At 37.2% G+C, this 25,633-nt stretch overlaps 1 protein-coding gene across 1 annotated transcript in view; it reads left to right on the plus strand.

Moving 5' to 3' along the window:
* Nucleotides 1–1,183: 1,183 nt before the first annotated feature.
* The window catches only part of LOC110044863 (diacylglycerol kinase zeta-like), a 40,839-nt gene continuing 16,389 nt past the window's right edge, over nucleotides 1,184–25,633 (plus strand). Inside the window, exons 1-11 of the mRNA XM_089295423.1 lie at nucleotides 1,184–1,476; nucleotides 3,632–3,767; nucleotides 3,884–3,967; nucleotides 4,641–4,668; nucleotides 5,346–5,392; nucleotides 8,288–8,344; nucleotides 22,799–22,864; nucleotides 23,312–23,344; nucleotides 23,556–23,594; nucleotides 24,554–24,670; nucleotides 25,272–25,337. Of these exons, the coding sequence (XP_089151549.1) occupies nucleotides 1,358–1,476; nucleotides 3,632–3,767; nucleotides 3,884–3,967; nucleotides 4,641–4,668; nucleotides 5,346–5,392; nucleotides 8,288–8,344; nucleotides 22,799–22,864; nucleotides 23,312–23,344; nucleotides 23,556–23,594; nucleotides 24,554–24,670; nucleotides 25,272–25,337 (792 nt within the window). The 5' untranslated portion in view covers nucleotides 1,184–1,357. The remainder of the gene's footprint in view (nucleotides 1,477–3,631; nucleotides 3,768–3,883; nucleotides 3,968–4,640; nucleotides 4,669–5,345; nucleotides 5,393–8,287; nucleotides 8,345–22,798; nucleotides 22,865–23,311; nucleotides 23,345–23,555; nucleotides 23,595–24,553; nucleotides 24,671–25,271; nucleotides 25,338–25,633) is intronic.

Genomic DNA, 25,633 nt, shown 5'->3' on the forward strand with positions numbered 1-25,633 from the left:
TATGGTTGCTTAAATTATTTGTGTTGTCACATCTGCGTCGACTTGGTAACAGAGCCGGACAGAGAGAATCTAATGGTTTACCAGTTTTAGAAAAAAACAATACCATCCCTCCCTCCAAAAAAAATACCCAAGCATTATTCCAAGAAACAAATTAAAACTTATACTTTTAAATACCTATAGCTCTGGAAAGCCCCGTGGGGACGAGCCAATAAAGTATGCATGTATGTATAACTGATATATACTTCATGCACAGTTGAACCCCAAATATTTTGGACTGTCCCACCATTGGATGTAACCCAAATAAGTATGCCTGCCGTGGATTTTTTAGGCTCTGTTTAGATAATCAATGGCGTATTAGCAAAGTTTATAATAGTGCTGGCAATTTGGAGTCATTGTAATCAAGTTCTCACAGCATGTGGTCTGAATATCTTGCGTGTAGTCGTGTCAATCTGTACAGTTTTAATTATCTGAGAGCTGTTATTTAAGTAATTATCCAGAGCGAGTCAGCTGTGAAATCAGTAGGAGATAGGAGTCTTTGGAATTGCTTCAACAACTGTGTTTCCAGTTACCAGGCCGACAAAAGCAATTAGAAGTTAATTTGAAACTCTGGCTTTTCAGAATTCAAGAAAGTTTTCTTTTGCGTCCCATGCAGTCCAACAGCTCATGTCTACGCCGTGTTACCAGAGGCAAGCTAGAAGCAAGCTAGATGTCGTCAGGTCTGTAATAAGAACAAAGTTTTTTTGTCCTAAAGCTCTGAAAATGATCGGCTCATGATTCTGGACAACCCGTTTCTTCGATGCAAATACGACTTTGCTTTATTTTTTTCTCACGGATTTGGAGAAATTGTGCGATGGGATATTTTGCAAATTATGAAATAATAGCCTATGGATACATCCAGATTCCAGAACGATCTTCACCCTTGTTTAATTTGAGTATCACTGAGCGGACAATCAGACGACAGGTGTCCTGTATCAACCAGGGGCGAGTGAAATAGATAACAAAAGAAAGAAAATAAAAGCAAACATTTTCATTTTAAAGCTTAATGACCAAAAACTTGAGCAATGAAAAAGTCTTTGCAAAAAATTCGTTGTATTATTGGTTTACCAATGACGAATGCGGACGGTGAAGTAGTTCCGTCGTGCCGGGATTAGACTCCTCCCTTGTCAAAACGCCCCCACAAAGCCCACAGTACCTTGCAAGCGGCGACACATCTTACTTTGAACTTTGTCAACATTCATAGCCCAAGTTTGCCTTTTATTTACTTAGGGCTTTTCCGCAAATTTCGGTTTAGAATGGCGAAATAGTTACACATTCGCCATGCTGACCTTTAGTCGTCTCTAGTACCGGCTGATGTAAAATGGCCGCCGCTAGTGACCGCGGTGAGCACAATGCGAAGAGCTCGCGGCAAAGAGAAGATGACGGGAAAGTCGAGGAAAATCGACTGCATCGCCGCGCGGCAAAATCTAGATCTTACAGGTACCTTTTAACACTTTTATATCGTTTACCATAGTTATAAGTGATCGAGAAAGCATGAATCTATAACTCAGATGCAACAGGAAATCATTTGTTCTGATTGTTTGGTGTTGGCTATTTTGCCATGAAATCATGCTGTGCTTACCCATCGTAGCGTTTTGGTTACACGTAGCGCTGGCCAGTTTCGTTTGATATTTTCAACTCGATTTTCAGGCTTCGTATTAAAATTAACAACTTGCTAACGGGTGGATAAATATTTAATTTCGCTTCTTTAAATTATAGGGTGTGAGTGCGAGCTTGTTTTTGCTAAATTCGTGAAACTTTCCAAGCTTTCATTTGTTTTGAATTGAAAATGAGGAATTTGAAGTCTTGAACGTCGTTGACCTCAACTTTGAGTCAGTTCCGCTTCTGCAATTGAATTTGATTTGTTTCTTTTCCGATATTTGACTATAGATTTTCTTTCTATTTTAGCAGTGCAAGCCGTTGATTTAGAAATATTTTTCATTAGAAGAAAGCTGTTAGAACGAGAAATTGATAGCAACGATTGATCGACTCGGAATAAACCCATTCGCTCTCGAATGATTTTCTTGCAGTTTATTTTCCCTAATGCCTCCATTTACAATTTCCTAGTTGCCTGCAATACTTCGTCTTCCTTGTTATTGGTGAGAACATTAACGTTACCAAAAGTGTGCTCGAAATTTTTATCACAGACATCAACAAAGCTATTACTTTAAGCTCCAGCTTATGCTGTCAAAGTTATTGTACACTGCTTTAAACTTTAAGCTTGAAATTCTATGAAGGTGTAAGGTGAAAGACAGGGTAAACTTTTAATGCTTAACTTTTGTTTAACAAACAAAGCGAGCAATGTGATGGGCGTTCGTGTTTTCAACGCGTAATTTGTACTGGGAAATGAATGAGTCGGTAATTAAAGCGAACTTTTCTATGTTTAATAGTTTTTCTAATTCATGAACTTCTTGGCATGGTCTACCTTTAGATAAGCTTATTTATGAGCCCTTCGTGAAGGTTAACTGTAAACAATCAATGATAATTTTTTGCAGCACATATTTTGCTCAAACACGCAACGTAAATCGTTTATACATGAAATTCATCCCTGAATATATAATGAGCTTTCATGGCTGAATATATGATCAGAAATTAACATTTTGAGATAATTTACCTTTGTACAGCCACAGTGTATACCAAGTGCAAAATATCATAACAGGGCTTATATTACAAAAACCAAGCATTGACATACATATTACAGCAATTTTGGGGGCATTTTGTGATGAACAGGACTCAGTGTGTTGATGTAAATACGCCCTTTATGCCGGGCACAATAAAGAACCTGTTTTTCACAGATTAAACATTTATAACTATTTTTAAAGTTAAGAACTTTTTCCAAAGTGATTGCATATTGATAGCTTTTTTTCTTAGATCTGCTGAATTCTGCATCTGCAAGTGGTTATATAGTAAAAATAAAGCACTTCGTGTAGTTTTAGAATAAATATCCAGTCTGGCCAAAAAACGATTTTTATTCAATATTCATTGCATCGTTTGCATTTTGTTGTGCTAAATCACACTTCATTATTATTATCATTATTATTATTATTATTATTATTATTATTATTATTATTATTCTTTTTTTTTTTTTCTTTTTTTTTTTTTTTTATACAGTAGATATTTAAAAAAATGTTTAGTCTATTTCACTACTACAGTTCAGCTGAAATAAAGAAAAGTTCATTTGGGAAATGTATGAAGCATGTTTTAGCATTATTTTAACTCTGGTCTCAATCTGAGTTTTACCTGTAATAAAATGCCTCCAGCATATTATTTGTGGTCATGCAAAGAACTATGTACACCGTGTGGTTAACTGTACCCAAATTCACAAAAGTAACCAAATTAAAGCCCTGTGTACTGTCCTAATTTCCTGTGCTATCAAATTGCTGACCTGATATCTCCACACTTTCGGTCAAATGTAGGTACAGTAAATACATAGAATTGAACCTTTTTGATATGCTTCCGCAAGACATCAAACTTGTTTGGTCTCTCCATGTATTTTGGCCCTACTTTGTCTTATAATAATATTACCCCTCCAGCACCATATCGAACCAAAAACAGCCATGGGTTAAATCTAATAGTGATTTTCTCTTGACTACAGAGAAGCAATGTCCAAACCAAGGGAAAGTGCCGGACCTGAAGAAATACAGAATGACACAGAGTCCCTGTCTGAACCAAGCTGTAGTGTTGCACATCTCAGTGCCTTGGAGCATTGCAGTGATGTTTGTGAATGGACTGTAAGTGACTTGAGTTGGTTTATTTTGGGGAAAAAAACAGTCTTATTGAGATTGTTATGTAACATATTGGTATACATGAAAGAGGAAGAGTTGACATCATGTGTTTTATGTTGCAGGAAAGCGCTATGAATGGACGACACTTATGGATGGACACAGACACATCTGGAAACTCTTGTTACCTGACTGAGTGTGAATCTCTGGTAGGAATTGATAATTATTATTGCTTACAAGTAGTAAACATCTTTTGAAATCAGACAGGGAAGCAATGAGTAAATTTGTATCTTGTATGTGGTTTTCTGAAGGCTTTTATTTTAAATACAAAACACCAATGAATGTAACACACTGACCATCATGCCAGAGCTGACTTTTTGATATCACAGGATGCGACTTTTTGATATCACTGAATGTTACGATGGGGGGAGGAGGTGACTCTTTACACCAGAGAGAAAGATCTGCAACTGTGAAATGAGTGCAAGTACTTTGAGCATATAATAGGGAGTGCATGGGCCAAGAAAGGCTGTTGTGCCTATTATTCATGGGTTTTCCTTTTAGGTTTTCAGAGGGCAACTGGTTTTTACAGGCAAGTAAAAATTTTTGAACTGAGGTTGTTTATATTGAAAAATGTTCCTCTACATGATCAAACCTGGCAGGCAATTTGCCTGGTGCCCAGCTCTAATGAAACCCCTGTTTCAAGTTGAAATTGATGTAGAAATCTTTTTGCCACCAACGCTAACCTGAAGTACTGTGAACATTAGTGCAGCATGAACAACTAACTGGGTCCAGCCAGAAAGGCCACTTTTAATAAGCTTGTTACAGTCACCACCTGTCCAGTAAGTTTATTTTCTTCATCATTGTGATATTTTTCTGTTGTAGAAATCAGGACCTAGAAAGAAGTGTTCAGGTAATTTCTATGTTTACTAACAGTTTACTCCTGACAACTTGAACCTTCAATGGAAATCAAGAAAGGTTTCAAGAGTTATCAGGAGATGGGAGCAGTACTTAGTGACCATTACTGGAGAATAACGCAGTAGGTGTTTCAATCTGGTTTATTACAGAGTGGAGTAAAACTGGAATGTTTCGTACTTTGGCAACATAACAAATGATAACAGATCTGTTCAAGGGAATTAAACAAAACAAAGCGAAACAGCAAATTACTATGATGATAGTGGACCACTGCAGTACATAGTTACAACATGTTACCGGTTTTTTTTTCCAGAAATAGTTTGTTAAATAAATTGTCTCAGTCTAATGTTTTATATTAACCAATCTGTCCAACTGAGGCTCAAGTTATCAAGGGTACGTGTATATATAATAAAAATAAGTGGAAGGGATAAAAAATAACTTCAGGTAAGCAAAAGAGTTGAGCTCCCAACTGTTGGGTAACTTTACTAACAGTAAAAGTGTTCAAGCAAATCCAGGGGAAATTAATTTTGGTTTGAGTTTGCACTAAAGGCCTTAGTTATCAGGAGTCAACTGTAGTTCTGTAACGTTTAGACGGAAATATTTACTAAGTACGAAACAAAATGATACATGTAGTTGTTAATTTTAATGTGAATTTTTCTTTGATCCATTCCACAGCCTGTAAAATTATTGTTCATGAAAAATGTGTAGAACACCTGTATAGGGTGAGTTGAAAAGCATATTTAAACTTTCTAAATTTATGACAGCAGAATGATCTTGTTGTACAGTTTCAGATTTTTTTGTCGATAATACTTTTAATGCTCTGTTACGAAAAAATTGTCTAAGTCTAGTTCCAGAATAATCTAGAACCGGAAGGTCATTCAGCCGTGACCAATTTGTATAAGAATGTTCCAGAACATTCTAATCCTTATGTAATTACTCAGATTAGAAACTGTGTCAAACTACTAAATTTAGCTCCTAATAGAAGTTTCTAGAACTCCAAGCCTTGTGTATATTAGAGTGAGAGTTTCTTCTGTAAGAGAGATTGATTCAAATTTGAAGAAGCTTAGTGCTGTAAATTCATGAAGTTATCTTACGGAAATAAATTAGTTTGTTGCTGTTACCAGTGATCCTGAGTTCTGTCTGGAAGCAACCCTGCTCTTCAACGATACTCGTAACATGCTCTATTGTTTCGAGATATTGTTTCCAGATATTGCGTCACTTGATATTATTGTTAAGGTCCTTAGTATTGGATAATTTGAACATCCCTACTGCGCACGATTTTCGTGTCATTAGCACGCACACACGAGCGTGTGCACATACAAAACATAAGAGATTTCCCTCAAACTAAGGTCAATAGCGAAATAAATGCTCAAGCATGGTGACCCCCACTGTTTATTTCGTAATTTCAATGAGAACAGTATCCTCAATAACTGAGAAAAGAATTTATTTAGCAGAAATCTATGGCTACTTTTTTGGCAAATGAAATAAATACTACAGAGGGAGACATAATGGGCCCAACAGCGCATGCCCAAATTATGTTTCCCTTAAAGGATATAAAATGCAGGGTATTTGAAGACCTTTTTTCTGGGACATAGATGAATAAACAATGAAAGATAGTCAAACTCTGTGTGATATAACACACTGCATTGAAAAATGATCAAGCTTATTCGTTGTGCACAGAGATTACCAAAAATCACATAAATAACTGTCTTTGTCAGTATTGTGGTGTGAAAACAAGCACGGTGACCCCCCTCTTTTACTACATTTTTGAGTTATTTTTTTTGTAAGAAAAATACCTCTTAGTTGGCGCGTCAGGTATGTTATGGACGGGTCAATGGATGAGTGAGTGAGTGAGTGAGAGATGTATGTATGTTACACCAATCAGATTGGATCTACTATAAACAGCCAATCAAATTTCTTGTTGTAAAGGTAAATGGTATGTGAGAAGATTTGACCCCGACACAGTTTAGAACGGCCATATTTCTTCTATAAAAGAAGAGGAATTATTCATATATTGGGCTTACTTCAACATTTTCAGTGGGTTAGGCTGAGGATTTTAGTTACGAACGAGATGAGCCCTGAGGTTTGAAACAGGTCGTGATTTAATAGTATGCAAATGTAACGAGATATTTTTATTTTTAGTTACAAAGGTAACTTGATACTTTTGTTTTTCACAAGGAGTAAATTCAGTTAGAGGTCACAAATCCTTGCTTCTAGTTCTTAGGACATGTTTTAGAGGAGACGAGACTATTTAGATTTGAAACAGTTCTAACGTTTACAATAGTAAGTGTAGGTGACGATTGTTTTGTTTTTGTTGCATGCAAATATAACGAGATATTTTAATTTTTTAGTTACAAAGGGTAATTTGACACTCTTGTTTTTCACAAGGGAGTAAATTCAATTAGAGCTGACGAATCATCACCACTCTTTCCCATGAGATGTTTGTTATCGTTAGTTACAAATGTAACTTAACACTTTTGTTTTTTATATGGGAGTAAATTCAATTAGAGCTGACAAGTTATCGGCTATTGTTCCCAGGATATTAAAAAAAAAAAGCTTTTATTTCTGGACAGTTTTTACGTCTCTGCAGTAGCAGTTTATTTTTATTTGATGGGCATTTTATGACATTCTTTTCAGTCCGATACTTTTAAAGGTAAAAAGCATGAAAACTACTCAAATGTTCTGCGTGGCACCAAGTTAAAGTGCAATTTGATTAAATCAGACTTTCAATGTTTCAGAGAGGTTTTTTTCTCTTTCTTTCTATTTTCGGTGAAGTAGTGTTGTTGTGTTGTGTTGTGTTTGAAAAGGGTAAACTTACGACTCGTATAAAATGCGAAAAGGTCTCTCAACTTGAGTATTTTTGAGCAAAAATTCCTCCTGGGGGTTGGAAGGACTATGTGATCTGTGAGTGAGGGAGTTATGCATGTGCATATGTCACACCAATCACAGTGTGGGTTTTATCAAAGAACGAATCAAAGAAAATAGACTACGAGTAGTCCCTCTTTCGCTTAGTCCGTCGTGAGTGACGCGAAAGCAAACCGTGAGAAAAAAATGGCCCCGCGAAATCCTGGGGGCAAGAAGAATGGCAGGCTAGATCCTGGTGGCGAGAAGAACGCGAGATTGTTTTTGTTTGACACGGAGATTGTTTTTCTCGCGGTTTTCTTTCGCGTCATGCACGACGGACTAAGCAAAAGAGGGACTACTCGTAGTCTACAAAGAAAAAAAATAAGATGGTATCTACATTAATCTGGGGACATGTCAGATTACTGTAGTTTGTTCAGTCAAACATTTTATGGCTTACTATTTAGCTATCTTACCATTACCGATGTAACATCATATGTACATCATAAATTCCCAGTTTCTTTCTTGCTGTACATCGCAACCAAAAAAACTTGGCAAATTAACCAAATCATTACTGTAAACAGCTCCAAGACGTCACACAAAAAATAACTCTTGCACGCCTTGCATGCCTATGTTTAATATCTCCTTGTCCTGTAGCAACAGCATACCAAGTTTCATAGGAAATCTATGGCGTGTTCTTTTACTAGGGAATCACCTTAAGTGGCTTTGTCAGAGAATACTGGACTCACCGATTGTTTGATAACTGTTTGTTTCAGATTAACTTCAAATGCAAACCAACATTTAGGGAAATCCATCCCAAGTCTTCTCATGAGGTAAGATTTTAAAGTTGTATAGAACTGTAATTTTTTTCCAAGTGCCTTTGGTTAGTCAACTAGACAGATTTGTTCAGTGTGCAGTAAAGTTTGGTTGTTTCTTACGCCTTTTTGACACGGAGATTGCATAAGCAATCTACAGTGTATAGGGTTTTAGTGGTGGTGCAGATTATGTGAATGATATGCAAATGATGTCCTTCCATCATCTGTAAACTTTTTGGAGTAATTCTGCTGACCAGTAGATAAAGCTCCTGAAATCACTGTATTAGTCAATATTTCAGGCACGTGTATTGTTTTACATTACTAGTTCTAGCTATTATTGTTGCACTAAAAATGGAAACTTTTTTTTTGCTTTCTGGGTATAGTTCATTTAACATTTCTATTACAATTCTAATCTTAAGGGCCCATTAACCCAATTTATGCGTGTGCTCGTGCGCGTTGCTAAGGAGGTGAAATTTCACTTCCAGTTACTTACGTCAGCGCGGAAAATAAAAACAACTCAATCACTAAGTCTTGCAAATTCGCTTACATTTTAGATGTTTTTCTTTGTGTTCCACAAAATGCAAAGTAAAAAAAGTACAAGCAAAGACAAAATAAGAAAAAGACAGAAAAACAAGAGCAATAGAAAGAGAAAATTTAACTCCGTGTGGCTTTGTTTGATCTTACCGAAGTGTGCTGGTGGTGTAAATTGCGCACGCGCTGATAGGGTAACTTCCAATATATATCGGGCACACTTCCGGTTTCTTTAAATGCTAAAGGAAACGCGGTTTTTCATTAAATCCAGCCTTTTTCGACGGATTTCGATTAAAGCCAACGTTGGAAAGATAGCTATGCATTCCTTTTTCAAAATCATGCTTTTTCCAGAAAATTACGCATATTTTAATATTTTAAAATTCCCTCAAAATCTGACCTTTCAAAAATGAAACAAAATCTATGCATAGCGTAATGAGGATTTAAATTAAAATATTAAATCAATGAAAAAATCCCGATAAAGTAATTTGCCTGGGAGCCTTTGCGTTTTTTCAGTATTAGTTACATGACCATGGGCGTGGCGTGATGACATCATCACTAATGTTACTGATCATGAAAAAGTTAAAACACATGAAATAACTCTGAACTAACTAAAAATGATGAGGTTATATGAGAATAAATTTTCCTTAGCAACGGCTCGAAAAGATCGGTTAATGGCCCCTTAAATAGGCCCTTTGCAGCTGGGGTCACGTGGCCAAATTTTTCCGAGAAAATTTTTGTATTATGGGCTATAGCTTAAAGAATGCCAGAAATGGAAAGAGCGCTTTGAAAATACCAAAATGGCTAAGTTTGAGGCCCCTGGAATTAAAGAATAAGTTTACACTACAGTTTGAATTTTCGGAAAATTTAGAGGATTTGTATGTAAAATGTTGCTGGAGAGCAAGGTCTTGTTCTCCAGCAACTTTTTCCATACAAATCTTCTTATTCTTTTAAAAATTCGGACCGTCATAAAATCTCGTTCTTTAATGATGGGGGCCTCAAACTTGGCCATTTTGATATTTTCGACATGCTTTTTCCATTTCTGGCATTTGTTAAGTTATAGCCCATAATTTTATGAAAAATAGGTCACGTGATGGCTAGCTGCAAAGGGCCTATTAACAGTTAACTCTAAAATTGACCAAATGTTTGGTTTTTGTAATATGCATTGGGAATGTTTTTGATGACAGAGGTGAAGTTGCTGGAAGCTGCTATGGTAAATTTCCAATCTAAGTCGCACTGGAAGATGAATCCCGCATAGATGGAGCGAAAAGAACTATGATAGAAGTTCACAAACTGAAATGCAGTCCGAGCATTATAATTTTGCCCACAGACAAAAATGTTTGGGCTTGTTCAAGCTGATACACTTTGACATTTGAATAGGCTTTTGAGCTATCATATTGCAAAGTCACACAACAGCTCTTGCGAAAAGCTTTATATGTCTATTTGTAATAGATTTAATCATTGCAACTCAATCGCATGTGCACAGTTTCTTCTTCTTCTTCTTCCTCTTCCTGGGCGACTCACCTCCTTCAATTCTGAAGATTCTAGTGAGCGTATAAATAAAAAACTACAAATTAAAATAAGGCTAAAATGCTATAATAAAAACTAAATAATAATAATGATTTTGAGGTCATTTGAATCAACATAAAATGGATTCGCACTACAATTGTACGGTGAATTTAACTGGAAAAAAGGTCAAATAGGGCTCCCTGTTCCCTGTGTACTAGCCACACTAAACATCTGGTTCCAAGAAGTTTGCAGTTTAAGAGACTATATGTCACATATTTGTTAGCTTATTCACCTATTTGCTAGCCAATTTGTGATAAGGCTGAAGCATTTCGTAAGTTTTCCCCTTGAAGCAAGGTTTCTTACGTGTTACTATGGTTCGCACCCACATTCCAATCTAGTGGACCTGCGTTAGATTCTGGGATTCATCAGCGTTTTTTCCGTCTTTTTTTAAGACACTGGTCTTTTTCTTTTCTTTTTCAACCCTTTCTTTTGTGAAGAACATCTGTGCACACTACGACCAAAGAATTTAAAATGCAGCACTCACCAGTCATTTTGGATTTGCTTTTGTTTTTGGGAGAATGTCAGCTCTCATGAAGAGCTTTATATGTCTATTTATAGCAGATTTCATCATCGCATGTGTACAGTTTGATTTTGAGGTCATTTGAATCAACAACAAATCGATTTGTGCTACAATTGTACGGCAAATTTAACTGGAAAAAAGGTCAAATAGAACTCCTCTGTTCCCTGTGTATTAGCCACAGTAAACATTAGCATCTGAGAAGCCTGCAGTTTGAGAGGTATTAGGGTTTTGGGATATTAGGGTATTGGAGTATAAGGCTATTAGGGTATACAGGTATTAAGGTATTAAGGTATTAGGGTTATTAGGGTATTAGGATATTAGGGTATTAGGGTATTAACTAACTGTATTAGGGTATCAGTTTATTAGCGTATTAAGGTGTCAATATTGATTTCAGCCAATCAAATTCATGAATGCTGTAGTTCCCAGTCCTTATGAGACACAGCCATATAATAAATTAGGGTATTAGAGTATAAGGGTATTGGGGTGTTAGGGGATTAGAGTATTAGGGTAATAGGGTATTTGGGTATTAGGGCTTTAGCCAGTATTAGGGTATTAGGGTATTACGGCTTTAGGGTGTTAGGATATTAGGATATTAGGGTATTCGGGTATAAAGGTAATAGGGTATTGAGTTGTTAGGGGATTAGGGTATTAGGGTAATAGAGTATTTGGGTTTTAGGACTTAAGCTAGTACTAGGGTATTAGGGTATTAGGATATTAAGGTATTACGGTATTAGCGTATTAGGATATTAGGGTATTAGGGTATAAGGGTAATAGGGTATTGAGGTGTTAGGGAATGAGGGTATAAGGGTTATAGGGTATTTGGGTATTCAATCATTCAATCAATCATTTTTTATTTCTTCATAAATGTTCATTTTACAGTTGGACTGGCCCGTGGATAGCTATGCTAGTCTAGGTGGGCCAGTCTATCAGTAGTTGCAAATGCTTTTCTTTTTTAATATTAGGGCTCTAGGCAGTATTAGGATATTAGGGTATTATGGCATTAGGGTGTTAGGATATTAGGGTATTAGGTTATAAGGGTATAAGGGTAATAGGGTATTGGGGTGTTAGGGCATTAAGTGGCTGTCCCGCTAAAAGCGGTCCACTCAACTTCGGGTCCAAAAATAATTTTCCTTCATTTTTTTGTCAGTGAAAAGGGTTTGACACATATAGAAAAAAGCAATTTATTATTTTCCAATTCCTTATTTTTGCTTTGCTATGAGCCAAAATTGAATTTTGGCCGAACTGAGGTTGCTGACCATGATCAGAAAGGTAAAATTCATCGATTTTGTAAAGCGTGCTACGTCGCCAAAAATGCAGCTCACGGAATTTCGTTTTCATACGAATTTTAAGGTACATTCATTACTTTGACTGATGAAATATGGAAACTTTTCGAAAAATTCTAAGCTTACCAGCGAGGCTGGAAGACACCCTACTCCGAGGCCTTTGATCACCTACTAAAATTTAGCCAAATTTGACGGGAAAAATCTCAAAAGTTGGGTCTAAATGAAGCCTAAAAAGCACATCACAGTAAATTTCATACCTTAATAAACCATTCTATAAGTACAAACCGGTGGGTATCTCCTTGGATTGCACGTGAGAACAGATTAAAATCTGCCACAGTCAAAGTGTTTACATAGCCATCGCTCGTGTCGAAGCTCATTTGTATAGCCTTAGCACCTGGTGAAAATACATCTTCTTCCGTTCAGGTTCGTTTGTTGACCTTCTGAGTAGTGGCAAAAAGCTTCCTTTAATACTTGTGTACACTCTAGATCCAGTTTTGAGGTGAAGGTTGCGCTAAAGTTGATCAATTCTCAAGACTTGCGAGACTCCAAAAGTAAATAATGGCGCCGGTCTGCAGAAATTAACCGTAGCCATCGTCCTGACCCTTCAATAAATTCTGCCGCAGAGGTAGCACTAGGAGAAGAAGAAAATTGTAACTTTTCATTTACCGTTTAATGGCAACTGAATCCTGTACTACTGCCAAGACTACTGGGAGCTTGAGGGCTATATGCCCGAATTTGAAAAACAACAACAACGAACACTTGCCGGTTGCATCGCCGCTGGGAAATGACCCTGAAGGAGCATGACACGCTTGAATGGAACTATGTTTTGCGATGAATGATGGGCTTTACTTCTGTTTAATGCTTGATGCTTGTCTTCTAGTATCTTGCACAGCGCATAAAATAAACTTCGGGATCCGTTTATCGGGCCGTTTTATACAACGAAAGCTGCACCGGCTTCGTCAAAATGTCATACAAGTTGTAACGTGACCAATTACCCGGGAGGGGGATACTCCCTTATATGGACTATATAGGTATCTGTATGTGAGGCCCCAAAGGGTAGGGTTTTTCAGCCATTTGGGACATAAATAGGGTATTGATTTTGGCCATTTTAGTGATAAATTGGGTATGGTTTTAGCACTCTAGTCTTGAATTGGGTATGTTTCTTAGCAGAAGCTACTTTTTCATCATTATCAATAGGACCTTCAACAAAAGCCCTTCATAACGTATGTTTACGGCAACTGTGTCAGCCGCAACGGTCATAAATAGGGTAGCAAAAAACGCAGATTTTGGTCATAAAGAGGGTAAGGGTTTTGAGAAGGGGGCCGCACACCCCTACTCAACTTTTCTGGAAGTACCCCTCCCTGGGCCAATTACCAGGGGCCGAGGGCAAATCCCCTACCCCACGCGCGCCGATCATTAGATTTGGCAAGATTTTCTCATTTCAATATTGATAATAAAAAAGCCACCCATTAATTTTTTAGACTAGTGCAATCTTTTCAGTATGACCGAACGACTACAATCATTGCACCTTTTCAATTTTTATCTACCTTTCCTCGGAAGATATAAGGAGTTGCTAATACATGAGGGCGGAGGAAGCAGACATGGACCTAAAATTCACTTTTCCTTTCCCATTATCAGCCGTTAGTTTTTCATAGAAAACACAATGGAAGAAAATCAAAAGATGGGACCAAGAAACCTTCCAAAAAATGTCCATATCGAAGTGCGTGCATATGTTGAGAGGCCGATTTCTCACTTTGTGTTTATAGGACTACTACCCTTCCCATTTTTTCTGACGACACCAGAATTATTGGCCATAAAAATAGTTTGTCTTTGATTTCTCCGCCTCGCGAAACATAATTATGGTTAAGTGATGGGACATGCACTCTTACTGGTATGGGACTCAAGCGTTGGTGCCCGGGAAGTACTCCATTATATTGGCTATGTAGGTATGGGCAGTCCCAAAGGGTTTGGTTTTTCAGCCGTTTTGGTCATAAATGGGGTATAATTATCAACTTCTTTCAACAGCAGCAGGGATGTCGGATCCGGGGGAGCTGGGAGGGGGCTTTATCCACCCCAATTTCAAGCAAAAGATACTTGAAATAATAATTTTACAAATATTTCCAGACCCTCTACAAGAAAGCGCCTATGGCGCTCGCTCGTAAGCGATGTATGCCGGATGCAATACAACACCTTTAATAAAAAGCCTTTCGCATTTTAGGACAATTACGTTCAAAGTCCACATCCTTGCTTGACTCCCATACTAGTAAGAGTGCATGTCCCATCACTTAACCATACGTTTCGCGAGGTGGAGAAATCAAAGACAAACTATTTTTATGGCCAATAATTCTGGTGTCGTCAGAAAAAATGGGAAGGGTAGTAGTCCTATAAACACAAAGTGAGAAATCGGCCTCTCAACATATGCACGCGCTTCGATATGGACGTTTTTTGGAAGGTTTCTTGGTCCCATCTTTTGATTTTCTTCCATTGTGTTTTCTATGAAAAACTAACGGCTGATAATGGGAAAGGAAAAGTGAATTTTAGGTCCATGTCTGCTTCCTCCGCCCTCATGTATTAGCAACTCCTTATATTTTCCGAGGAAAGGTAGATAAAAATTGAAAAGGTGCAATGATTGTAGTCGTTCGGTCATACTGAAAAGATTGCACTAGTCCAAAAAATTAATGGGTGGCTTTTTCATTATCAATATTGAAATGAGAAAATCTTGCCAAATCTAATGATCAGTGCGCGCGGGGTAGGGGATTTGCCCTCGGCCCCTGGTAATTGGCCCAGGGGGGGAGTACTTCCAGAAAAGTTGAGTGGGAGTGTGTGGCCCTCTTCTCAAAACCCTTACCCTCTTTATGGCCAAAATCTGCATTTTTTGCTACCCTATTTATGACCTGACTTAAAATTCGATAGCCTATTTATGACCGTTGCGGCTGACACAGTTGCCGTAAACATACGTTATGAAGGGCTTTTGTTGAAGGTCCTATTGATAATGATGAAAAAGTAGCTTCTGCTAAGAAACATACCCGATTCAAGACTAGAGTGCTAAAACCATACCCAATTTATAACCAAAATGGCCAAAAACGATACCCTATTTATGACCCAAACGGCTGAAAAACCCTACCCTTTGGGGCCTCACATACAGATACCTATATAGTCCATATAAGGGAGTATCCCCCTCCCGGGTAATTGGTCACGTTACAACTTGTGTGACATTTTGACGAAGCCGGTGCAGCTTTCGTTGTATAAAACGGCCTGATAAACGGATCCCGAAGTTTATTTTATGCGCTGTGCAAGATACTAGAAGACAAGCATCAAGCATTAAACAGAAGTAAAGCCCATCATTCATCGCAAAACATAGTTCCATTCAAGCGTGTCGTGTTCCTTCAGGTTCATTTCCCAGCGGCGATGCAACCGGCAAGTGTTCGTTGTTGTTGTTTTTCAAATTCGGACATATAGCCCTCAAGCTCCCAGTAGTCTTGGCAGTAGTACAGGATTCAGTTGCCATTAAACGGTAAATGAAAAGTTACGATTTTCTTCTTCTCCTAGTGCTACCTCTGCGGCAGAATTTATTGAAGGGTCAGGACGATGGCTATGGTTAATTTCTGCAGACCGGCGCCATTATTTACTTTTGGAGTCTCACAAGTCTTGAGAATTGATCAACTTTAATGCAACCTTCACCTCAAAACTGGATCTAGAGTGTACACAAGTATTAAAGGAAGCTTTTCGCCACTACTCAGAAGGTCAACAAACGAACCTGAACGGAAGAAGATGTATTTTCACCGGGTGCTAAGGTTATACAAATGAGCTTCGACACGAGCGATGGCTATGTAAACACACTGACTGTGGCAGATTTTAATCTGTTCTCACGTGCAATCCAAGGAGATACCCACCGGTTTGTACTTATAGAACGGTTTATTAAGGTATGAAATTTATTGTGATGTGCTTTTTAGGCTTCATTTAGACCCAACTTTTGAGATTTTCCCCATCAAATTTGGCTAAATTTTAGTAGGTGATCAAAGGCCTCGGAGTAGGGTGTCTTCCAGCCTCGCTGGTAAGCTTAGAATTTTTCGAAAAGTTTCCATATTTCATCAGTCAAAGTAATGAATGTACCTTAAAATTTGTATGAAAACGAAATTCCGTGAGCTGCATTTTTGGCGACATAGCACGCTTCACAAAATCGGTGAATTTTACCTTTCTGATCATGGTCGGCAACCTCAGTTCGGCCAAAATTCAATTTTGGCCCGTAGCAAAGCAAAAATAAGGAATTGGAAAATAATAAATTGCTTTTTTCTATATATGTGTCAAACCCTTTTCACCGACAAAAAATGAAGGAAAATTATTTTTGGACCCGAAGTCGAGTGGACCGCTTTTAGCGGGACTGCCACTTAAGGTATTAGGGTAATAGGGTATTTGGGTATTAGGACTTTAGCTAGTACTAGGCTATTAGGGTATCAGGGTATTAAGGTATTAGGGTATAAGAGTAATAGGGTATTGGGGTATTAGGGTATTAGGGTAATAGGGTATTGGGGTATTAGGGCTTTAGGGTAGTAGGGTATTATGGTATTGGAGTATTTCTGGTATTAGGGTATCAGGGTATAATAGTATTAGGATATTAGGGTATTAGGGTATAAAGGAATAAGGTGTTACCGTGTTAGGGTATTTAGGTGTTAGGCATTAGGGTGTTAAGGTATTAGGGTGTTAGGGCATTAGGGTATTAGGGTATTAGGGTATTAGGATAATAGACTATTAGGGTATTAGGATAATAGACTATTAGGGTATTAGGGTATTGGGGTTATTGATGTATTGGGATATTTAGGTATAAGAGTAATTCCCCAATACCCAAATAACCCAATACCCTAATATCCTAATACCCCAATGCACCAATACACCAATACCCCAATACCCCAAAACCCTAATAACCCAATACCTTAATACACTTATATTCTAATACCCTAATACCCTAATAACCCAATACCCCAGTACCCCAATACCCCAACACCCTAATACCCCAATACCCCAATACCCTAATACCCTAATACCGTAACACCCTATGCCCTAACCCTTATAATATCCTGACACCCTAACCTTGCATACGGCTGGCGTGCCTGAAATTTGAATTAACCAATCAGTATTAAGCAGGTGGGAAAAACTCTACTGTCCTAAATTCAATGTATGTTAACAGGAAAAGCATTGAAGTCGGCAACTCTTCTCACCAGAGATGGCATCAAATGTTCACAAAAAAGAATTTAAATTAAAAAAAATTGTAATTCCAAAAATCATATCAGGCAGTAAAAAGTGAAAATTAGGAAACATTTTGTGTCTCCAAGCTTCTAATTTGGCACCAACAGCTGGCAACTCGAGTGTTGCCAGGTAGTATGATAGTTGTGTTATTCTGTACAAAATATGTAGTTCCTTATAAAATTAAAACCAGAATTCTCAAGTTAACTATTATACAATGCCAAAGCAACTTAAGCATTCTCTTTTTTAACCCGGAGATTGCGTAAGCAATCTATAGGGTTTTAGTGGTGGTGCAGATTATGCAAATGATATGCAAATGATGTCCTTCCATCATCTGTAAACTTTTTTGAGTAATTCTCCTGATAAAGCTCCTGAAATCACAGTATTAGTCAGTACTAGCTGATGCCAACCAAACTGTATACAGTGTGCATGTGCTTGAAAGTTCATCATTCGATAATGTACAAACCACAATGTTTTGAGGCACCTGACTGGTTATTTGGATAAATGATGTTGAACCGTGGAGCTCTTATTATTTGATTTCAATTATCCTCACTCTATTTATCATCTTGTTGTTGGTAGTTTGTAGGAAATAGAAATGTTTTGAGTCCTTACTGGAAATCTGTTGACTCCTTGACTGTGTTTTCAAAAGCTGTGAGTTTGATTGAAGTAAATGTGACCCTATTTTGGAAAAAGTGGTTAAAGGTGAAAAGAGAAAAACGCGTTTATTCACATTTCAGACCAAAACGCATTTAAACACCGTTTAAACGGGCTAAATAAACGTTTAAACCCGTTTACAAAATGTTTTAACGCGTTTTTCCTTAGGCGAATGTTTTCTTTAAATGAGCGTTTAAACGCAATAATTTATTTAACAGTAAAGTTGTTATGACAGATTATTCAGCATTATCGTTTCCCCGCCTTTTGAAATCATGGCGTTATTAGAATTATTGTGCCAAGCTGGTTTACTGGATGGTATGTAAAACTTATTTTCGCCATCATTCTCAGTCAAAGTGGAAACTTATTGTTTTGGTGAAAATACAAAATAATGATATGGACTCTTCTTCATATCGTACTAAAAATGTAACGTAAGTTATGGTCTATACAGTGAGCCAAATGCATGAGTCTTCAGCGACAATACACAATACACTTCACATTACCATTTCCGAGAATACGCCAACGTAACTTCATCCAATTTACGAAAAGAAATGTGTTGCTAATTTTCTTGTCGAAAATATTTGCACGTAGGTACAATCTGCTACAATTCTGCAACACGCAGGAACGAGTGTGACTTTCATTTTGCGGTATCACAGGGAACCTCCGTGCTTTAATTAGCCTGTTCATATTTATGGCATAACACTAAATGATTTACCTGTGTGTTTGTGTCTTTCTTTGGTTGTCTTGTGAAGTATTTGCATCACGCGGAGACGGCCGTTTCTCCGTGTGATCGATTCAATTCATGCGCGGCGACAGATGAGTGTCTCGAGTTTCAAGTATTAACTACATTTCAATCTTCTCCCCTGTTAAACAGAGGGCCGAAACTGTAATTCACAGCATAATGTTTGTAATGCAAAGGAGAACCACAGTTTTTTCTATTTGAAAGAAGTTTACTATTTCATGCAGCGTTGCAAGCTGTCAGCACACGAAAACAAACTCTGTATCCATCAAGGTTGATTTGGATCGGTTACCCGTGTGTCATTGCATTGCTGTCTCTCAGTTACTATATTGTATGTTGTTCTGTCGGCGTCGACAAAACCAGGATCGGACCGGACCGGATCACGGATCGGATCACGGACCGGATCACGGATCGGATCACGGATCGGATCATGGATCGGATCACGGATCGGATCACGGATCGGATCGCGGATCGGATCGCGGATCGGATCACGGATCGGATCACAGAAAAAAAAAAAACGTTTTAAAGCAAACAAAAATCAAATCGTTTATAAGACAATAATAAATAAAAAATAAAAGTGGAAAACTAAAATATGTTAAATAAAAATAAGAATCTCGAATTTGACGCAATGACATGTTAATTACAGAGAATGACAAGAGGTCATTTAAAAAGCCACAGAAGCGCCTGATTTACGACGAATTTAAATTGTAATGAACAGGCAGATGTAGTTATATTTGAACGTTAGTTGGCTTGAAGCTTGCGTGAACCTCCCATTCTCGTTTTTGAAATTGTTGTTAGTATCAGTAGCTAATTCTCGGCTACTTTTTCGTGTCAGATGTGAGCGTTACAGTTAGCGTTACAGTTAATGAGAAAGCTTACGTACGAAAGCTTAAGGACATGACTTGCTTTAAAGGAGCTACGTCACGATTTGCGCATCTTGAAAAAACTAGCCTAGTTTTTCAAGTTCGTCATTTGCAGTCCTCGTTAATCTTTGCCATCCTTAACGATCCTCATTCCGTTTTGATTTGTTCTTGCCTCTTAAGTGCTTTCTATCCTAGAACACGATCATTTTAAGGTTTTATTCCATATAAAGGCAACTCTTTACGACCCTAAAAAGACTTTAAAAATCGTGACGTAACTCCTAAAATGTTGTCTATTCTCGGGTTACGTTATCGTTCACACTATCGATGTTATTCCTATATTTTTTTGTAAAACAGCTGTATTTCCTTGAAATACAAATGGTCTGTTTCGTATTATTCCAGTACGAAATATCGTATTCCAAACTCACATCTTGTAAAAGTATAGACTTGTCTCAGAAACGGAAATTGTTTGAAATCATCAGGTGTTTAATATTATTAGTGTTTTTAGTTTTTGTGTTTCGATTCATACATGTACGTTCGTCCTATTATTACCATGCTGACGCGTTTTATGACAGTTTACCTTTGATGCAAGGGAATATACGAAATATCATTTATCTGAATTGCGGAGAAAGATATGAAGACATGATTGATCATCGCAATCAAAACCCAACAGCCTGAAAAAATTCATCTGTGACCAGCTCCCAGTTGGCTTGATATTATAAAAGAATAAAGGAATATTACACCTGAATTGAATAAAACGTTCTGCTCACAGTAGTCACTCTAATGTAATTTGCTCAACAAAATTTTGAATTTTGAATCTTGAATTTTGAATTTTTTTTCCTTGATCCGATCCGTGATCCGATCCGTGATCCGATCCGTGATCCGATCCGTGATCCGGTCCGTGATCCGGTCCGTGATCCGATCCGTGATCCGGTCCGGTCCGATCCGATCCTGGTTTTGTCGACGCCGTTGTTCTGTTGCTCCAAGCAAACTCAACAGATTGAATAATTGGTCATACTAATCGACTAGCCAATGAAATTTGCCTGTTCCCACGGTTAATATCTCACATAAGCAGAATGTGTCTTCGCGTTTGCGAGTGGCATGAAATAAACGTCCAGGAAATCGCCAATTGTTTCCGCGCGGTCATCGAAGACGGTTGTAAACAGGGTGGCTAAATCACGTTTCACGAAAATTAGAAAGTTCCTTTCACAATTTGTGGAAAATGAAAATACGCATTTCATACACCACACAAAAAGTTTCTCCTATATTCACAAAATTATTCTCGCTTAAGCTTCTTACAGAAGATGTAATAAAAGCCGGGATTAATTCAATTATCGCCCCAATTCTCCCCGTCCATTCTTTTTCGTTCAGTTGCCAATAGCTTTTACTCAAAAATGTGCAGTTTTAGGTGGTTGCATTCGCAAAAGAATTGTGGAAAACTTTGGCGTGAATTGAGAAACTTGCATTTTCCCCTCGAAAAATGGGCGATTGTTGAGACAGAAATCGGGTTCGTGATCGTTCGCACACACTCTCGATACGTTCGCGTCAAATTACAGTGCACATGTACATGTACGCGACGAAGGCGAAGTCTGCCCGTTACAAATGTTTGCTGCATATATACATATATACCTCTCTTTTTGGATACCTGAGATGAAAAGGACTCATCTTAAGTGGTATGTTTACAAAATAGAATCAAGGAATTTGCAACCTTAGACTAAAACACGTTTGTTATTGCTTATCTCTTTCTTTAGCTTTTCCTTCATTTAAAAATCTTGACGAGACTGAGCTTGTAATGTCTTTTTCAATTGCAACCAACGTCTCGAATGCAGATCAATTTTGTCAAACACAAACACGAACCATATATAGTTGCAAATCTGTTCACTTTCTTCCAGCCGCAATCGAAGAAAATTTAATTTAATCGGAAACATCGCTCGTCACAATCCAACACAACAGTACCTCTAATTTATGAGCAAATTTCATTCAAAAAAAAGCTTCGTAAACTAACCACAACATAATTATCGGAGTATTAAACAGAGAAAATTTTGCACTGGTGTTTAAACGCGCAGAAATAGTGTTTAAACGCGCAGAAATAGTGTTTAAACATGTATCCAAAGCGTTTAAATGGGTTTAAACACTTTCGTTTTAAGGCGTTTAAACGCCATTTTGACAATTCACCTTTAACCACCTTTTCCAAAATAGGGTCACAAATTATTAGTAAGCAAAATGAATAAAAGTCAAGTGTTTCAATTCAAAGCTGGCTATGAATGAGGCTCTGTAATGGGACTATGCATGTTGTGTGTCTCCTACCTAAATGTTTGTCTTGTCATGTTTGCAAGGCACAGAGCAGAGCCGAGGTAACTAAAATTTCTTGCCAATGAAAATGGCATGTTAGTGAGAGCAGGAGTTTAGCAGACATTTTTAATATCTAATGTAGTTACAACAGTGGTAATTAGTGTCAAGTCTCTTAAGCAATAACAATATTCCTTTACTGAAGAACAGTTCTCAGTTTCTGTTCCTATACTGTATTGACATGTGAACTTGGCAAAGTATAATTTCTCCCCTGGTGACTTGCTGTTTTGGGTACCCATCATCAATTGGAAACTAAGGCAGATTTTTAACTTGTTTGCAGAAAGGCATCTGGGTTTAGCTGTCATATAATTGGACCCCAAGAATAACCTTGACTACTTTGTAGTGTAGCTTTCAGACATCTTTATGGCCAGTTAGTCGCCAGACTAGTGCAGTGCAGCTGCACCTCCTTATATACACTGAGTAAAGTGACAGTTATAATAATAATAATAATAATAATAATAATAATAATAATAATAATAATAATAATAATAATAATAATCGATATTTAAACAGGGTGACCCCTTCAGTCGCAGGACTGGTATCAACGGGGCCCCTGTATAACGTAAAATAAAAAGAGCATGTATAATTTATGTTAGCTCTTTCCATTCAACTATTTTTGATAGATATCAAAGTAAAGACTTGCTGACCAGTATAATAATGTTTTTAATTAGGTTTTGAGGTTTTTTCTGTTCCTGTGAAAGTATTACTGATTGACTGGGGTTTTTGTTTTAGAGTAATGTCCGTCATCACTGGGTTCATCGACGGAAACAAGAAGGGAAATGCCATCATTGCAGCAAGGTGAGATTGTAATGTCGTTCAGTCATGGTTTCCCAGCTCAAACATGCCTCTCCAAAAATCAAATAAATTGTAACATTCTGTGTTACCGACACAATTTTTTGGGTTGGGTATCCCTGCATGTAAACTTATATTAATTTTGAATGGGCATGATCAAAACATGCACATTGTTTTGTTAACTAAAGACTTAAAAACATAATTGGCTTTGATAAATTTGGTATGGTGCAAAGGCTTGTCCACTATTTACTCTAACTTATAGTATTGAATGCAACAGAATCACACGGAGATAAGAATAGGCTTCACTGTTTCCTCCTTCATCAAACCCTGTGATGACTTGTATCTCTAAATTGTAATGAACTTTGATGGTGTGAACAGGTTCACAATGGCAAATTTTCCAGTTGCTGTGAACATTAAATATTATATGTTAACATGCTTTTCTTTCTCTGGCAGTCTTTCCAGCATAAGCTGTCCTTTCAGACCAAGGTAAATCATGCAACTTAATTACATGTATCATTGTATTAGGATAACAAGTGGTAGCGTGGCTGACATTGGTTAGGTCAGTTTACAAAATGTCCCACATACTTTCAAATTATGGTAAACCCTTATGCCAACCATAGGTTTACAAGCATTTTCATAGTCATACATATCCTGCTTTGCTCCTCTGTGTTATAAACTTTTTTTTTTTTCCCAACAGGATATCATTGCAATTAGCTGCTCGTGGTGCAAAGCTGCAGTAAGTGAATTTCTTTACAATTTTCAGTAAAATTATTATTGAGCATTGTCAGTTGACATTGAAAGTTGAAGAAAAAGTATTAGGGACTTTAAGCAAATCACTACGGCTGGCGCTGATATGGCTGCCGGAAGTAAATTTCCCCCAAAATGAGACACTGTGCATCTACGTCAGTTGCATCCAGCCGTAGCGGGAAATCTGACTACGTGAGTCGGGATGTTTTGCCATAGTGGCTACTACGTCAGGTTTTTTTCACTTCTCTGGCCCTTTTCAATGGATATCTCGGCATCTTAAGAATTCCATTGGATACTATATCCTTTAAAGTCAATTTAAGTCAAAGATTGTGTCAAGGTTGCCTCTCATAAGCTTGTAAATCCATATCCTGAATTTACGATAAGTTTTGGCAAAGGTGTTGGAATGACAAAGTGAGTCAAGTGAAATATTCGTGTTAAGCACGAGGTTGTTTTTCTTCGGTTAAGTTTGCTTTGGGGGTTTAGTAAAGATGTTTTACATCTGGATAACTATACAATGCTATTTTGCTTCTCTGAGTATTGATATATTTGTGTTCTTCACTCGATATTCTTTGAGATATTTGTCTCTGAAATTATATATTTCATCCATCAAATTGTTATGGTACAAAGTGTATGGCATTCGCTTTCGTTCAGAAATAATCTGTTTGTCCTAGGAAGGCGAATAACGGCCATCGTCCTTTGAGCGAAGCCATTTGGCTGTGAGAAACTGAATAAAAGAGATTTTAAACTCCTTAGCCGATGTTTCTTTCATCTTTGTATTTCGCTTTACTCGCTAAACTTAAAATTTGGCAGACCACCGAGACGTACTCTCCCCAGACCTTTTCAGTCATGGCAGCTGTAGTAGCACCAGCCGTAGTGATTTGCTTAAACTCCCTACTGATAATCTGGTACTGTAAATGTCAAATTAATGGGTTGGTAAATCTCTTTCAGTATCACAACAAAGTGGAGTGTTTCAAGATGCATAAAATAGATGAAATGTGTGACTTAGGAGCTCATGCAAACCTCATAGTTCCACCATCATGGGTGGTTAAACTCCCCCCAAAAAGAGTAAGGTCTTTTTTTTTTCATTATTTTGTTTAATTATAACTTTTATTTAATTACTACTGTTAGCATTGATTATATCTTTAATAATTATTCCCTGAACGCATGTTGGATGTAAGATGGTAGATATAGCCAACAAGGCGCAAAGTGCCGAGTTGGCTATAATCACCTCATATCCAACAAGCATGAGTGGAATAATTTTTTGTTAAAAATGCCCCTAAAATATCGCAAACTAATCTTCACTAAAAATTAAAGCATCCCAAGAAATCATGGATACAGTTGCCATATTTGTATGGCAAATATGGCATGGTATAATGGCTCATCTCAAATTGCATTATCCAGTGATCCAGTTTTTAATAAAATGCATTATACCACATTTTCTTTGTCAAATTTTATTAACTGTGTAAAGAAGTGTATTATTAATAGTCATCCATCCATTTATCAGTCTGTCTGTCTATCGTTCTGTGTGTCTGTCTGTCTGTCTGTCCGTCAAAAATGTCACTCAAGGTACTTATGTTCCTCAACCTTTCGATTTGCTTCTGTGTTGAATAAACTGAATCGCTTTAATTCCACCACTGAATTATTTTGCTACAAATTATGTTTTTAGGCAAGAGCATCATCAATGAAAAGAAACAGCTTTAGAAAGAGACCTCTCAAGAGAAAATCAACAAAGGTTTGTTTATAAATAAATAATTATTTTGTATAACATTTTCACTTCAAGCTGTCTTGAGAGTAGTTGAAAACTTTTCTTATAGTGTGGGAAAAAACAAATTGTCATTACATGTACATGTATAATGCCCAAATCATAATTAAATTATGATAGATAAAATATGCTATTTTTAAAAGTCTACAATGAGAAGGTACAATACATTCATGACAGTTTAGCATGTTTGTAGCATTATTTTTATTATGAATACTTTGTTGCTCTAATTCTAATATTGTAATTAACTGCCAAAAATTTTGAAAATT

This window comes from Orbicella faveolata, unplaced genomic scaffold, assembly GCF_042242905.1.
Source record: "Orbicella faveolata isolate gen_17 unplaced genomic scaffold, um_ofav_v1 contig_1, whole genome shotgun sequence".
Classification (NCBI taxonomy): Eukaryota; Metazoa; Cnidaria; class Anthozoa; order Scleractinia; family Merulinidae; genus Orbicella; species Orbicella faveolata.